The following is a 14,180-nucleotide window of genomic DNA, read 5'->3' as shown; positions in this document are numbered from 1 at the left end:
CCGAATTGCAGACACGTCCCCTAGTTAGGGCACTTAGAAGGGAGCTTAGAAGTTTACTGCGGCCATTTTTGCGGTCTTGTTCCAAACCGAAGTGATTAAAAAAAAATACACTGGCTAAGACCTGAGATGTAAGGTACAGTAACGAAGTAAAAGTACTGAACTACTGTACTTAATTATTAAAATGCTGTATCTGTACTATACTGGAGTATTATTATATATTTTTTCTTTTAATTTTTTTAAGCTCTGAATCTTTTTCTGCACAGTTTATGTTCGTCATTCTCTAGTCCTGTGTCACTGATTACAGGATGCTGCACACAGGATACTGAGTTAATGGATAATTCTGAGGTCAGCCATGACACTGAGGTGTTTAAAAACTCCAGCAGCACTGCTGTATCTGATTCCGCTCACTCGTACCAGCACTACACACACTACTAACACACCACCACCATGCCAGAGCAGCTATTCAGATATCTGGGGTTCAATAAACAGTCAAACACATCATATTAACTAACAGTTTATTATTAATGTACTCTCCGACTAAACACATTGTAACACAGAGTCTACAGAGTCAGAGAGCTTTGAGAACTTATAAATTAAAACTGAAACTCCAACAAGGATCAAATGTTCATGCTAAACTGTAACGCAGCAGATATGTCCACTGAATAGTTTTTTTTAAACAAATTATGTACTCATGTTTTAAATAATTTTGTAACATGGTGAGATGCAATAAGGTAAATGGGAAACAAAACATATGAATATGGTAACAAAGTAACATGGTAACAGTATAACAGTATTTTTTTCATATACTGATTTATTTAAGTAAGACTGACAATGTAACAAGGTAAGATGTAACATGGTAACAGTTACAAGATAGCAGGGTAACATGGAAAGAAAATAACAATCAAAGCAGGGTCAAGTAACTAGGTAACAATATAACAATGTAACAGGATAATGAAGTAACATACTAATATGATAATGGAGCAACGTGATAACAATGAAACAAGGTAACATAGTTCAAGATAACAAGGTGAAAATGTAGTAGGATCATGTAACAAGGTAACAGAATAGGTAATAGAGTACCATACAATTATAGTAACAGGGAAACAACAGGGTAACAATCTAACAAGGTAACAGGGATAATATGAAAACTATGCAACAAGGTAACATAATCACAAAGAATCAGGGTAACAAGGTAAGAGCATAACAACAAAACAGAAGAGTAACTGGGTAACAATATGATAAGATAGCAACGTAACAAGGTAACAGAGTAATGGAGTAGCATACTAATATGTTAATAGGGCAACCTGCTAACAATGAAACAAGGTAACATAGTTACAAGGTATCAGGGTATCAGTGAGCCGGGCCATGTAACAGAATAGGTAATAGAGTAACATAAAAATATAGAGTAGCATTCAATTATGGTAACAGGGAATCAACAGGGTAACAAGGTAACAGGGTAATGGAATAGCATACTAATATGGAAACAATGTAAAAAAGGTAGCATAGTTACAAGGTTTAAGGGTAACAGTTTTAGGCTAACAGTGTTACAAGGTAACCGGGTGGGTAATAAAGTAACTATATACTAATATAGTGTAACATACTAATATGGAAACAGGGTATCATAGTAACAAAGTAACATAGTATCAAGCTTGACTGTTTGACTCCAGGTTCCAGAAGTCAGTTTTCTTCACATCGCCCTTGTGTCCTTTTCATCTGCATCTTCAGCTAGACACACACACACACACACACACACACACACACAGACATTATTTATACACAATGATCTGGGACTCACTACCCACTAATATTTATCAGGCAGCAATTTGGATTTGATTATACACCAAGTGTCTGAAAACTCTTCTACTGAGTAAGTCCTACTGATTTAGGATTCCTAACTACAGTCTTGTCCACACAAATTGTGCACGAGTTTTTTTAAAACGTTTTTTTTTTTTTTTTTTTTTTTTATTATTGTATCTCCATTTTGTATTTCTGTCCACATGAAAATGGCTTTTTCAAAATTATGTTTTGGAAAATGAAGTGTAATGGGATGGAGTGATACAGACTAGTAGCTCTCCATCACAGAGGGTTGTTGAACCCAAATGCAGAACAGTTGGTCTTAAAGCATTACCTGCTTTAAGACCAACTGTTCTGCAATTGGGTACTACTAGTCCCAAGAAAAAAGGAAAGATTATTAACACAGCTCCTCAAACGGGATAGAACCTGTGTCGTCAGGGTGTGTCGCGGCCTATGGCCTACCCCTGGTCTAGAGAATCCCTTTTGTCTTGTGTCAACCTGTGGATATTCTGGAAAAGTTGCATGCATGCTTTACTACATCAGTGAAGAAGGAAGGGGACGGGTTTACTTTTATTAAAATGCTGCACGTGTCGGCTAAGACATTTTTAAAAACCTCCTCTATTGAGGTCCGTTGATCTGTAGAGCAGTGAAACTGTGTTCTCTGGAATGATGGTGCTCAACCCAATACTTTTGGGAAGCATTGAAGAGACGGAACTAGTCATCCACCTTCATTACCTGGCCTTACTGATGCTAAGTCTATGAAGTCTATCCACATACTTTTGTCCATAGAGTGAATTTTACTAACCCGTTTTATCCTTTCAGTTACAGTTGCCTTTTATGAACCAATCAGATCACTCCTCTCCACTTTTCCACCACCAATGTAAATTTTAAGATTCCCATTTTAAGATTCCAGAGACATATGGTGAGCCCATGTGGTGTTCACCTCTGGAACAGCTGGTTAAATAGCTTGATTGTTACAAATGCATGTTGCACGAATTTAGTGCTGCTGCGACATAGTTAAATAGATAAATCTTAACATCTGTTTGTGTTAATCCCTCTGAAATATCAATATCAAATATTAAAATATAATAAAAAACACACCTCCAGTCTCCTCCACAGACTCCAAGGCTGCTGTGTAATCCTCCAGGCAATCATCCTGCGCTGTGTTCTCCTCCCGACCAGCAGGGTACATTATGGACTGTTCAGGTTCCACGTTTCCCCCATATAAGGTGTCCTCCAGACCAGCATTATGGAATGGGGAGGTTTCAGGACCCTCAGCACCCTCTAAACCAATGGGAGAGTATTCGTTTTCCACATGTCCAACATGTGAAGTGTCCTCCAGACCAGCAGGGGGCATTGTAGAGGCTTCAAGTTCAGCATGTTCAGAGTGTGAGTCAGAACACTGATAGCAGTGCGGTATCTCCTTGTTGGAGGTCGCAAAATCTTCGTAAACTTGCTCCAGCTTGACTTCCTCGGCCAAAACCACCCTCCGCTCCTCTGCTCGCCCAATGGGGGGCGCTAGTGCTGCTGAGCTGCTCTCGTCCCCCACTGAAGCAGCAGCCATCTCTGCCACAGAACTGCTAAGAACCTTCACAGCGTCCAGAACCTCCAACACCGGAGCCACTGCAAGAATATCATGCCAGGAGTGAAGTTAAAGTGATGAACATGTCTTGTCTCTGTTTTTAAGAGATAAATACCTTTTCCACCAGGGGGCGACACATGAACACATTTTTCACGAGAAGCCAACCTTGCTTGCAACATGGCGGTGAAGTAGTGACTATTGTTGATTGGCTGTTATTTTGATGCTAAGTGTTGATTGGCCGTTTTTTCTGGTCGCTGTTGTAGTGTTAATTTGTTGGCATTCTGACTACTTAGTGCTTAGTGTCTAATTGCTGAAGCTTTTGACTACTAAGTGTTAATTGGCCAGTATTTAGACAGTTAAGTGTTGATTTGCTAAAGCTTTTACTACTGAGTTCTGATTGAGTAGAGTTTTGGCTACTAAGTAATGAATGGCTGGTGTTTTAGCTACTAAATGCTGAATGTAAGCATTCTCTCTACTAAGAGCTGATTGGATGGCATTCTAAGTACTAAGCATTGATTGACTTTTTCTGTTTGCTGTGTGTATATTGGCTAGTGTTCTGACTACTGAGTGCTAAATGGCTGACATTTTGTCTACTGAGTGATGACTGGCTGACATTCTGTCTGCTGATTTGCTATGGATGGCATTCTAAGTACTAATTATTGATTGGTTGTTTTTCTGGCATTCTGGCTACAGACTGTTGATTGGCTGACACTCTGGCTACTGAGGGCTGATTGACTAGTGTTCTAGGTACTGAGTGCTGAGTTCTAGTCTTCTAAGAGCTGTTTTGCTGATGTTGATTGGATGTTACTGGATGTTGATTGGCTGAAATGTTGACTACTAAGTGATGATTGTCTGGCTACAGAGTGATGCTCAACTAGTGTTCTAGCTACTTCTTTTGTTCCATCTACTGATTATTAGATAGACTAGACAATTGGCTGTTGTCATAAATTCCAGAATTCCAGTGATACTGACTACTAAGTGTTGATTGGCTACTGTTCTAACTGCTGAGTTTTGATTGGCTGACATTTTGTCTACTGAACGATGACTGGCTGACATTTTGTATACTGAGTGCTGATTGGCTGACATTTTGTCTACTAGGTCCTACATATTGTCCTACATATAGGGTCGGTTTCCCAGACAGGGATTGAGCTTGGAATATACATCATTTTAAATGGAGCTTTCTCAAAGAAAGGAAAATTTAGTCTAGGATTAGACTTAATCACTGTCTGGAAAACCGACGTACAAACCCTAAAACCAGGCCCAATAACCCAGCTTAACTGATCTGTGGAGGCGGCACTGCTGTTGTACTACCTTCTGCCACTAGATGTGAGCAAACAGCAAGTAATATTGTACACATAGGCTTTAGTAGTGTAGTAGTGTAGTCACTCTGTGTGTGTGTACAGAAAAACTCTGCAATGGTGATATAGATAAATGAACTTTATTTAAACAAGAATAAGCTTTTAACTTAAGAAGAGTGTCAGATCTACTTGAACCAGAGACTGTAAAAATGAACTTACAAAAGACAAACTAAACTTATAACGCTAAGAAAAAAATGGCAGTGACCCCCAACTGGTTAAAAAAGGCCATAATTGGCTAATTCTTTTTGGAATGCTTCAGAAAAGATGTAAACAGAATCAGTCACTGTGGTTTGCTGTGAAACACCCCTTTCTAGATAAACGTACCCAGTCTGAATTCTTCCAAGAAGAAAGCTCCCTCCAGGAAAGTTATTAAACCAAAAGCCTAAAGCTTGAGACTTTGGGTATAAAACATGTTTTTACGATTGTGTATCATAAACCTGGTGGAGGGATACATATCCAATATGCAGGGTGATGTATGGCAAAAATAGTCCCTAAAGAAAACTGGATTTTGTCAGATTTTACACTGTTTTACTACGTATAAACCTCAGAAGACACATGTAAGTTGACTGCTGGGTTTTTGTATAGTAAATAAAATGGTTTTATTTTTGGTCTAGTGATGGCAAACAATGCCTGGACCCATTTGTAACCACTGTAAAGACAATTTCACACCAAACCCCAAATCTGAATGAGTTTATCTTACATTAAGTTGTGTGTAAGGCACTGGGGTAGAACTACTCTATTTCACACACTAGAGGAGAGAGAGAGAGAGAGAGAGAGAGAGAGAGAGAGCAGCAGTTTAGCCCCTCCCATTCAGCCTACAGCAGTTTAGCCCCACCCATTAAGCATAGAGAAATTAAGCCCCTTCATTCAGCCTAGAGAAGGAAAGCCCCATCCACTCATGCTTCATGAGTTAATCCCACATATTCAGTCTACAGCAGTTTAGCCCCACCCACTTAGCCTAAAGCACTTTAACCCGCCCTCATTCAGCCTACAGCAGATTAGCTCCACCTATTCTTTTTTCACCCAGCCTTTTTACCTTCAGAGGCAGGACCAGTACAACCAAGGACACCAAAATACCACCATACTGGTAGAGAAAGAGTAGAACTGTGCCCTCTGCTGTCTGCCTTTGAAAACGTTTCTCTTTTAGCCTACATTTTGAACCAAAACAGCAGGGGGCGATGTGATAACTCTCCTCCTTCTCCTCCTCCTCTACAGACATAACACCGCTACTGTACACAGGTCTCTAAATGATCATTGCAGGGGTCAGGTGGTCTAGGGAGCTGGGGCTTCTTCTACAGCAGGCGGCTCACCCGTTGCCTCGGCTGCTTCCATGGCCACGCTAACCAGATCTTCAGCAGCCTCTTTGACTTCAGGGGGCGGTTCTGTTGCTATTGCAACCACTGTCTGAGCAGCTGGCTCTTCTGTTGCGGAAACATCCGCTGGGAGGTTAGGCCCCGGGTCGGAAGCCTCTGACGCTGCTTCAGTTGCAGATTCCACGCTTTCCACAGCCTCAGACACTGCGTTTACTGTCATCACCTCAGCAATGGAAGCTGGCTCATCTGCTGGAGCTGAAAGGAGTTAAAAGGAAATGTTTAATTTATAAATTGCTGGTCATAGAGAGGAATAGAAGAACTAGAGTGAAGGACATCTTAGCCTCTTAACTTCTTCCTGACCTTACTGGCACTTGAGGCACAATGACTACCACATGTAACTCATGCACCAACCCTCTAAACTAATTCTGCTAGACTGCAAGCACAATTTCTGCTTCCCATTTAAATGCAGTTCTAAAACACACTTATTCAAAACACTAAACACAATCTTCTGCATTTGGCACAATTTTCATGAAGAAACTGTTGTTCACACAAAATCTAAGTTATTTGACTCGTCACATGGGCAAACACCTGTCACACAGGTTTGCAATTAGCAGTCAGAGCTTTAGCATTAAAGGGCAACAGGTGAGCTCCTCTGCTTTGGAGCAATGGATTCCAACATTGGAAGCAAGAGGCAGAGGACTGAGGATAAGAGGAGGAGGTCTGGGAGGACAAGGACAAGGACGAGGAAGACGCTAATCTCTGATGAGGTCCTGGTCAGTTTGGTTGACCATGTGGTCCAACAATGTTTGGGAAATGTATTCCTACTTTGCATTCCTACACAGTATTTACAGTATTTTGCTATTTGTATTTGTATGGTTGATGTAGCACAGTGGATACCACCACTTCCTGCCAGCTAACAACTACACTGTGTGTGAAAGACTGCGGTTCAATTCCTGACCTGGGTGACTGAATGCTGCGCTACACCAATAATAGTTCTTGGGAAAGACTCCTAACACTACATTGGCCCACCTCTGTAATCAGTGTTCAACTAGTTTTTATTCAACTATTTCTATTCATATGATGATTTGTGAGTGTCATCTGATAACAAAATGAAAAGATTTAATAGTGTGTGTGGACTACATTATAACTCTAAAACTGGTTTAATCCTCAGAACTTACTTGTGAGTTTGGTCTCGATGTCTGTGATGCGGTTGCTGTACCTCACACTGTCGGAGTGCACAGTCTTATACGCCTGTGGAACCATAAAAAAACATTGATGAATGGAAAATGCTGTAAGCTGGGGAAGGAAAACAATGGAGGTAAATTCCAGATGTCTTTGCACTTCAATCACTCAGTGTAAAAGGATGGGCAGGACTACATTCAGCAGAACTATGTTCCACAGAACTATGTTCCTCAGCCTGAGGCCTTCTGTGCCTAAGGTTAAAGCGACAGTCCTTTTGCCAATCTAATGCTTTAATTCAACACAGCTCATAGACAGAGGAATGACAGACTTACATAGAAGAGAGCAGCAGTCAGAGAGCCTCCTCCCAGTACCATGATGGCCAGGTTTGAGCCTGAGGTAGGAATTCCAAAGGACATGTGACGGGCCTGCAGAGCTGGATATACACACACATACACACAATGTTTATGTTATGCATTGTATATGGAAAATATTCATGTATATGTCCTTACTATCAGTAATGAACTAAAGTGTGTGAGCGCCACACTACTTCTGCTTCAGACTCTAACACTTCCACTTCAGACTGTAACACTTCCACTTCAGACTGTAACACTTCCACTTCAGACTGTAACACTTCCACTTCAGACTGTAACACTCTCACTTCAGACTGTAACTCTTCCACTTCAGACTGTAACACTCTCACTTCAGACTGTAACTCTTCCACTTCAGACTGTAACACTCCCACTTCAGACTGTAACTCTTCCACTTCAGACTGTAACACTCCCACTTCAGACTGTAACACTCCCACTTCAGACTGTAACACTCTCACTTCAGACTGTAACTCTTCCACTTCAGACTGTAACACTCCCACACCAGACTGTAACACTCCCACTTCAGACTGTAACACGTCCACTTCAGACTGTAACACTCACACTCCAGACTGTAACACTCTCACTTCAGACTGTAACATTCCTGCTACAGACTGTAACACTCCCATTTTCAATTTAATTCAATTCAATTTTATTTATATAGCGCTTTTTACAACAAAAGTACTTTCAGACTAAATAACTGCAATTCCAAACTGTAACACTATCACTTTAGACTGTAACACTTCTGCTTCTGACTCTAACATTCCTGTTACAGACTGTAACACTTCCACTTTTCAACTGTATAACTACCACTTCGGACTGTAACACTTACCCTCCAGACAGTAATGCTGCCACTCCAGACTGTTACACTTCTCCTCCTGAGTGATTATCTTTTGGCCATCTCAAGCTGACCTTTGTTATGAATCTGTGGCGTGGTGTGTGTTCCGACTGCAAACTGGTGTGTGTGTGTGTGTGTTTACCATTTGGACAAACATCAGTCTGTCATTTCCTCTTCCTGTGTCCAGTACATCTCATTTACTCTATTTTGTGTACCTGCCTGTGTGTGTGTCTTATTGGATTTTCAGCAGCATTTTTAGATCACAAATAACCCAGCCTTAGTGACTCACCCCCCCCCCCCCCACCCCCCAACCCATTTGTGTTAAAGGAACAGAGTGTACAGCAGTGCTCCATCTCTCTCACTCTATTCTCCTTTCATCCTCTCCTCTATCTGTTTATCTCTCGCTCTTTCTCATATTTCAGACTGTACTCAGGTAAGGAACACACCTGCCTGAGCTGACAGCTGGCATGACACACTGTAACAGTAAAGCAAAAACTGGAGCCTAAATCTAGTCGTAGACTATGTATTACACAAGAACTTGAGGAGGAAATGAGTTTTATACTTTATTTACTATTTAGATAATTTTATATTTGTTGCTCTGGGTGTTTAGAGCAGTGATTAAGCCTTTTAGAGCTGTGATTTGTGTGTTTAAAGCTGCCACTCCCTCTTTATAGAGAAATGATTCTGGTGTTTAGATCAGCCAATCAGTACACAGTCCAGTGTTTGGAGCAGTTTGGGTATTCACAGTTGAAAGTCTGCTGCATGTGTTTCTAATTTTGAAGTGTTTATAGCATTGATTTAGGTGTTTAGAGATGCAAGTTTGGTTTAAAAAAATGATTTTATTGGTTGGAGAAGTGATTCTGGTGTTTTATTAAAGTTATTTGGATGTTTGGCATGGTGACTTTGGTGTTTTATAGCACTTACTGTATGTGTCTCTCTGTATCTAGAGCAGGTGTTTAGAGCAGTTATGTAAGTATTTAGTGATGTGTTTTTGATGTTTAGATCAGCTGGCGTGTTTAAAGTGGTGATTCAGTATTTGATGTTTAGAGCAGTGATTTAAGTTTTTGTAGCAATAGGGGTGTTTAAAGTGGTAAGTCAGTGTTTGATGTGGTAATTTAAGTGTTTATAGCACTGATAATAATATTTAGAAAAGCTATTTTGTATGTTTGGATTGGTGATATTGGTGTTAGGAACAGTTTGTGTGTTTAGAGTGGCGAGTCAGTGTTTGATGTGGTAATTTGAGTGTTTTTAGCACTGATATTAGTATTTAGATCAGATGTTTTGGGTGTTTGAAGTGGTGAGACAGTGTTTGATGTGGTAATTTAAGTGTTTACAGCACTGATATTAGTATTAAGATCAGCTATTTTGTGTGATTGGAGTGGTGATGTTGGTGTTTGGACCAGTTTGGGTGTTTATAGTGGCGAGACAGTATTTGATGTGGTAATTTGAGTGTTAATCGCACTGCTATTAGTATTTAGATCAGCTATTTTGTGTGTTTGGAGTGGTGATATTGGTTTTTGGACCAGTTTGGGTGTTCAGAGTGGCGAGTCAGTGTTTGATGTGGTAATATGAGTGTTTATAGCACTGATATTAGTGTTTAGATCCGATGTTTTGGGTGTTTAAAGTGATGATTTTGATGTTTGGACCAGTTTGTGTGTTTAGAGTGGCGAGTCAGTGTTTGATGTGGTAATTTGAGTGTTTATAGCACTGATATTAGTATTTAGATCAGCTGTTTTGTGTGTTTGGAGCAGTTTTGGTTATTATCAGTTGTAACTTTGCGTTTTCTATAATTGATTGTGTTTATAGCACTGATGTGAGTATTTTGAGCAGAGATGTGAATGTTTGATGTGGTAATTCTAGTGTTTGGGTGTGTGCAGTGTGGTGAGTCAGTGTTTGGCGTGGTGACTGAGCAGCGATTGCACTCCTGGGTGAATCGAGGCAGCAGCTTTACGTTATTTTCAGGCTGTAATCTGATTTATTTCAGTGGCAGCAGAGGTCAAGGTGGACACGCCGGTCTGCTCTGCTAACAACCTGATCCATCATCATTAAAGAGCCAAAACACACATGCACACACACACACACACACACACACACACACACACACACACACACACACACTCAGAGCTGGCTGGTTGTGGTTATGTAATGGTGGAGATGCTGTTTGTTTATGTCTGATCTGATGGCGGTTCAGCAGGTCTGTGAAGGTCTGGGTGGAGGAATGTGTTCCTAAATCAGTTCACATCAAATCAGTGTGTGAATGCGTCAGCTCAGTCATGCTGAAAAGAGCTGCATCAGCACACACACTCACACACTCACACACACACACACACACAAAAACGTACACGTGTGAGCAGTCTGAGCATGTTTGTGTGTGCTGGGTTTGAGGAACGTCCTGCAGCGAATCAGAGCTGCAGGAAATTAAAGTTTAAACTGAACAGGCCTCCAGGGGATTGTGTGTGTGTGTGTGTGTGTGTGTGTGTGTTTATGAAGCAGCTCTGGAATTTTGTACAGAATGAGCTGTAAGTCTGTGGGAATGAGGAGGAGAGCTGCAGTCCGGAGCTGCAGAGCTCACACTGATCAAACAACACTGAAACCCTAAAATCTACACCATCTGTCCCAGGTTGTGAAGACCTTAAGGACAGACAGACAGACAGACAGGAAGATAAATCAACAAACAGAGAGATAGATCAATATATAGACAATGTAATATGGATAGATAGATAGACAGATTGATAGCAATTACACACGCACTTTAACAAATATATAGTGTAAAAGTTACAGCAAATTTTGGCAATGTTAGATAGATGTTTGGACGGAAGGACAAACGGACAGACAGACAGACAGACAGATATACAGACAGATAGATAAATAGATTATCAAACATTCAGACAGATAGAATGTAAATAGACTATCAAATATTATGTATTTTATATTTAAATATTTAATAAACACTATTCTATTCTCTGTATACATAACAATGTAATACCACCAGGACATATATTTGTTTTGTATTTAAGTGTTTATAACCACACTTATGAAAGTCTCTACATATATAAAGACTTCATAATGCATGATTAAACATGGGTCTGGTTATATCAGTATTCACAACATAATTAGGAACGCTACAAATACACAATACAGTTCTAGTGGTACTGGAAAAGGCTTCTGCGTTTCAGAGCAAAAACAATAAGAGTTCTAATAGTATTTGTAATCTTTTGATGCCGTGCAGAACCATGTCAGATCAAAGACCCACGTAAAAAAACACAGAGCAGGACCATTTACACATTCAACTGGATGTCAGATGAGTTGTTATGGATCTATACAGAACCACTGACCCTACTTACGAACCTATGAATTGTTATTATTACATATAAACTACGGTTATATTATATTTTTATATAATTTATATAATATATATTTATCATAAAAAGTCTGAAATATAACATTTATAATATTTAGCTGTCAGTATTACTGTGTTAACCTGTGATTAATCTGATTTTTTTTTATTTATTATTAATTATTTTCCCTCCTATTTGTCCACAATGTCCTGCCATATTGGAGTCTTTTTAGAGAGCTTGGTGGAATATGGATTCAATGTAAATGTGGACACAAAGTTAATGGAGGAAGGGAAATGCGATAGATTTTTGGTTTTTAGTTTTAGTTTTTGTAAATCGATCAACAACCCTGATTAATTATTATCATCTTTGAATTGTACACAGCTGCTACCTAAAGCTCTTACCTGCAGCAGGTACAGGTGTTCTCCTGCCTGCCACCGCCCGCAGACCCCCCCGCAGACCCCCACACAGCAACCTGCACAACATCCTCGCCCACCGCACAGTGTGTCCCTGTCTGAGTGAGCAGAGAGAGTGTGTGGTGTGTGCGTGTGTGTGTGTGTAAGTGTGTGTGCAGTCTCCAGCCCTGATGCTCCTCCTCCTTCAGTTCTTCCTCTCGAAGCACCGCCCATATAATTACTTTCACTAAAGGCAGATGAGAGTGTTGACATGGTTCTACTCAATATGGACCAGCAAAACCAGCATCAAACCACTAAAATACAGTGCTACAACAGCAAAACCAGCATCAGACTAGATCAACAAAACCAGCATCAAATCAGTATAAATCAATGTAAGACTCATCCAAAGCAGTCCCAGACCAGCAGAATCTGCTTCAGACCAGTATTAACCAGGGTAAGACCAGTCCAAAGCAGTTTTAGACCTGCAAAGCCAGTATAAGCCAGTATAAGACTAGTATAAACCAATACTAGCCCACAAAACCAGCATCAGACCAGTATAAACCACTGTAATACCTGTCCAAAGCAGTGCCAGGGTTGCAAAGCCAGTATAAACCAGTATAAGACCAGTATATACCAGTACTAGACCCACAAAAACACAAGCCAAACAGCACAGCTACAAACAGAGCAGCAATGGAACTATTTTAATAATAGAACTGTGGTGTAATCGCAATAATACACTCGAGGTTCATACTATAACATGTAATATTTGCACTGCTGTGCTTACACGTGATATTACACATTATAGCACTACCTTTCGTGTGTTATTGCATAAATACTGAGCTTCATTCACTATGAAAACAATACATTTGTAACGGGTTAGTGGGGGAGGTGGACTCAAATGCAGAGTTGTTATATATTTATTTATTTTATTATTATTATTTATTTATTTATTTTAATTTTAATTTTAGTCAATATATATTATATTTATATGTATGTCTGCATGTGTATATGGAATCTGGAATGGAGTGTTTGAACTGGGATTTGAACTCCCAACCTTCGGGACTGCAGACGGGTGTGCTACCACTGCACTACTTAGAGTGTGTGCAGTGGCTTTGGATGATGGCCTGAAATGTGGCAGTGGAGAAAAAGGGCGGGAAAATCAAACAAATGGCCTGCCACATGGCATGGCCCAAACAAAAGGAAATTAAATCAAATAAACAAAGAAACATAGGAAAAAAACTGAGATCTTTTCTTTCTCTTTTTTGTGGCTTCTTTTAAGATCTCTTTTCCTCTTTCTTTTTTTTGTGAGCCTTTGTTTTGAGATCTTTTATTCTTTTTTTGTGGCTTCTTTTAAGATCTTTTTTTTTTTTTTTTTTGGAGCCTTTGTTTGTTTTGAGATCTTTTCTCCTTTTTTGTGGCTTCTTTTAAGCTCTCTTTCTTTTTTTTTTTAGTTGCTTCTTTTAAGATCGCTTTCTTCTTTTTTTGTGGCTTCTTTTAAGATTCTTTTCTTTCTAAACTCTTTTTTCTTTACCCACTGTTACCGGTCACCCCTCTACAAAGGTGTGATGGTGAACTGAGGTTTGGCTGGGGTTTTTAAGCAGTCTTCACAGCTGAGCCTCATTTGCACTAATTACTGTTGGGGATTCTGGGACTTGGAGTTTTTTGCCCCAGATCCACCAGCTCTCCCATTGCAGTGTCTAGGCCCTCTGCTGGCGGTTGGCGGCACATGCACTTTCTTACAACATTAGTATATAACATGAGTCCAAACTATGTTGCAAGTAATTAAATGTCAATTTAAAGAAGGCTCTACAGAGGCTCTAGATTTTGCAGTGTAATTTTAGCGATACAAATGCTTTCAAACTATTTCAGATAATGAATACACTCTTACAATCTAGAAGCAAGACAGAGTGCACATCTGATGGCCAGCAGAGAGCAGCACTGCCATAAATGCACAATACAAATTCATTAGTATAAAAGTTGATAATCATCTTTGTATTCTAAATGAGACTGATTAAGGT

The 14,180-nt window shown here is 39.8% G+C and overlaps 1 protein-coding gene across 1 annotated transcript; it reads right to left on the bottom strand.

Annotated features, from left to right (window-relative positions):
• Positions 1 to 758: 758 nt before the first annotated feature.
• mgarpb (mitochondria localized glutamic acid rich protein b) lies at positions 759 to 12,285 on the bottom strand. The gene is made up of 6 exons (XM_022681679.2): positions 12,172 to 12,285; positions 7,562 to 7,662; positions 7,226 to 7,298; positions 6,045 to 6,302; positions 2,896 to 3,417; positions 759 to 1,725 (listed from the first exon to the last, which is right to left on the bottom strand). Exons 1-6 carry the CDS (start codon positions 12,251 to 12,253, stop codon positions 1,688 to 1,690), a joined length of 1,074 nt encoding a protein of 357 aa, XP_022537400.2. The 5' UTR covers positions 12,254 to 12,285; the 3' UTR covers positions 759 to 1,687.
• Positions 12,286 to 14,180: the final 1,895 nt, after the last annotated feature.

This window comes from Astyanax mexicanus, chromosome 25 (genome assembly GCF_023375975.1).
Source record: "Astyanax mexicanus isolate ESR-SI-001 chromosome 25, AstMex3_surface, whole genome shotgun sequence".
In the NCBI taxonomy this organism is placed as follows: Eukaryota; Metazoa; Chordata; class Actinopteri; order Characiformes; family Acestrorhamphidae; genus Astyanax; species Astyanax mexicanus.
Note: the sequence above shows the minus strand (reverse complement) of the source record. Positions and strands in the feature narration are given on the sequence as shown.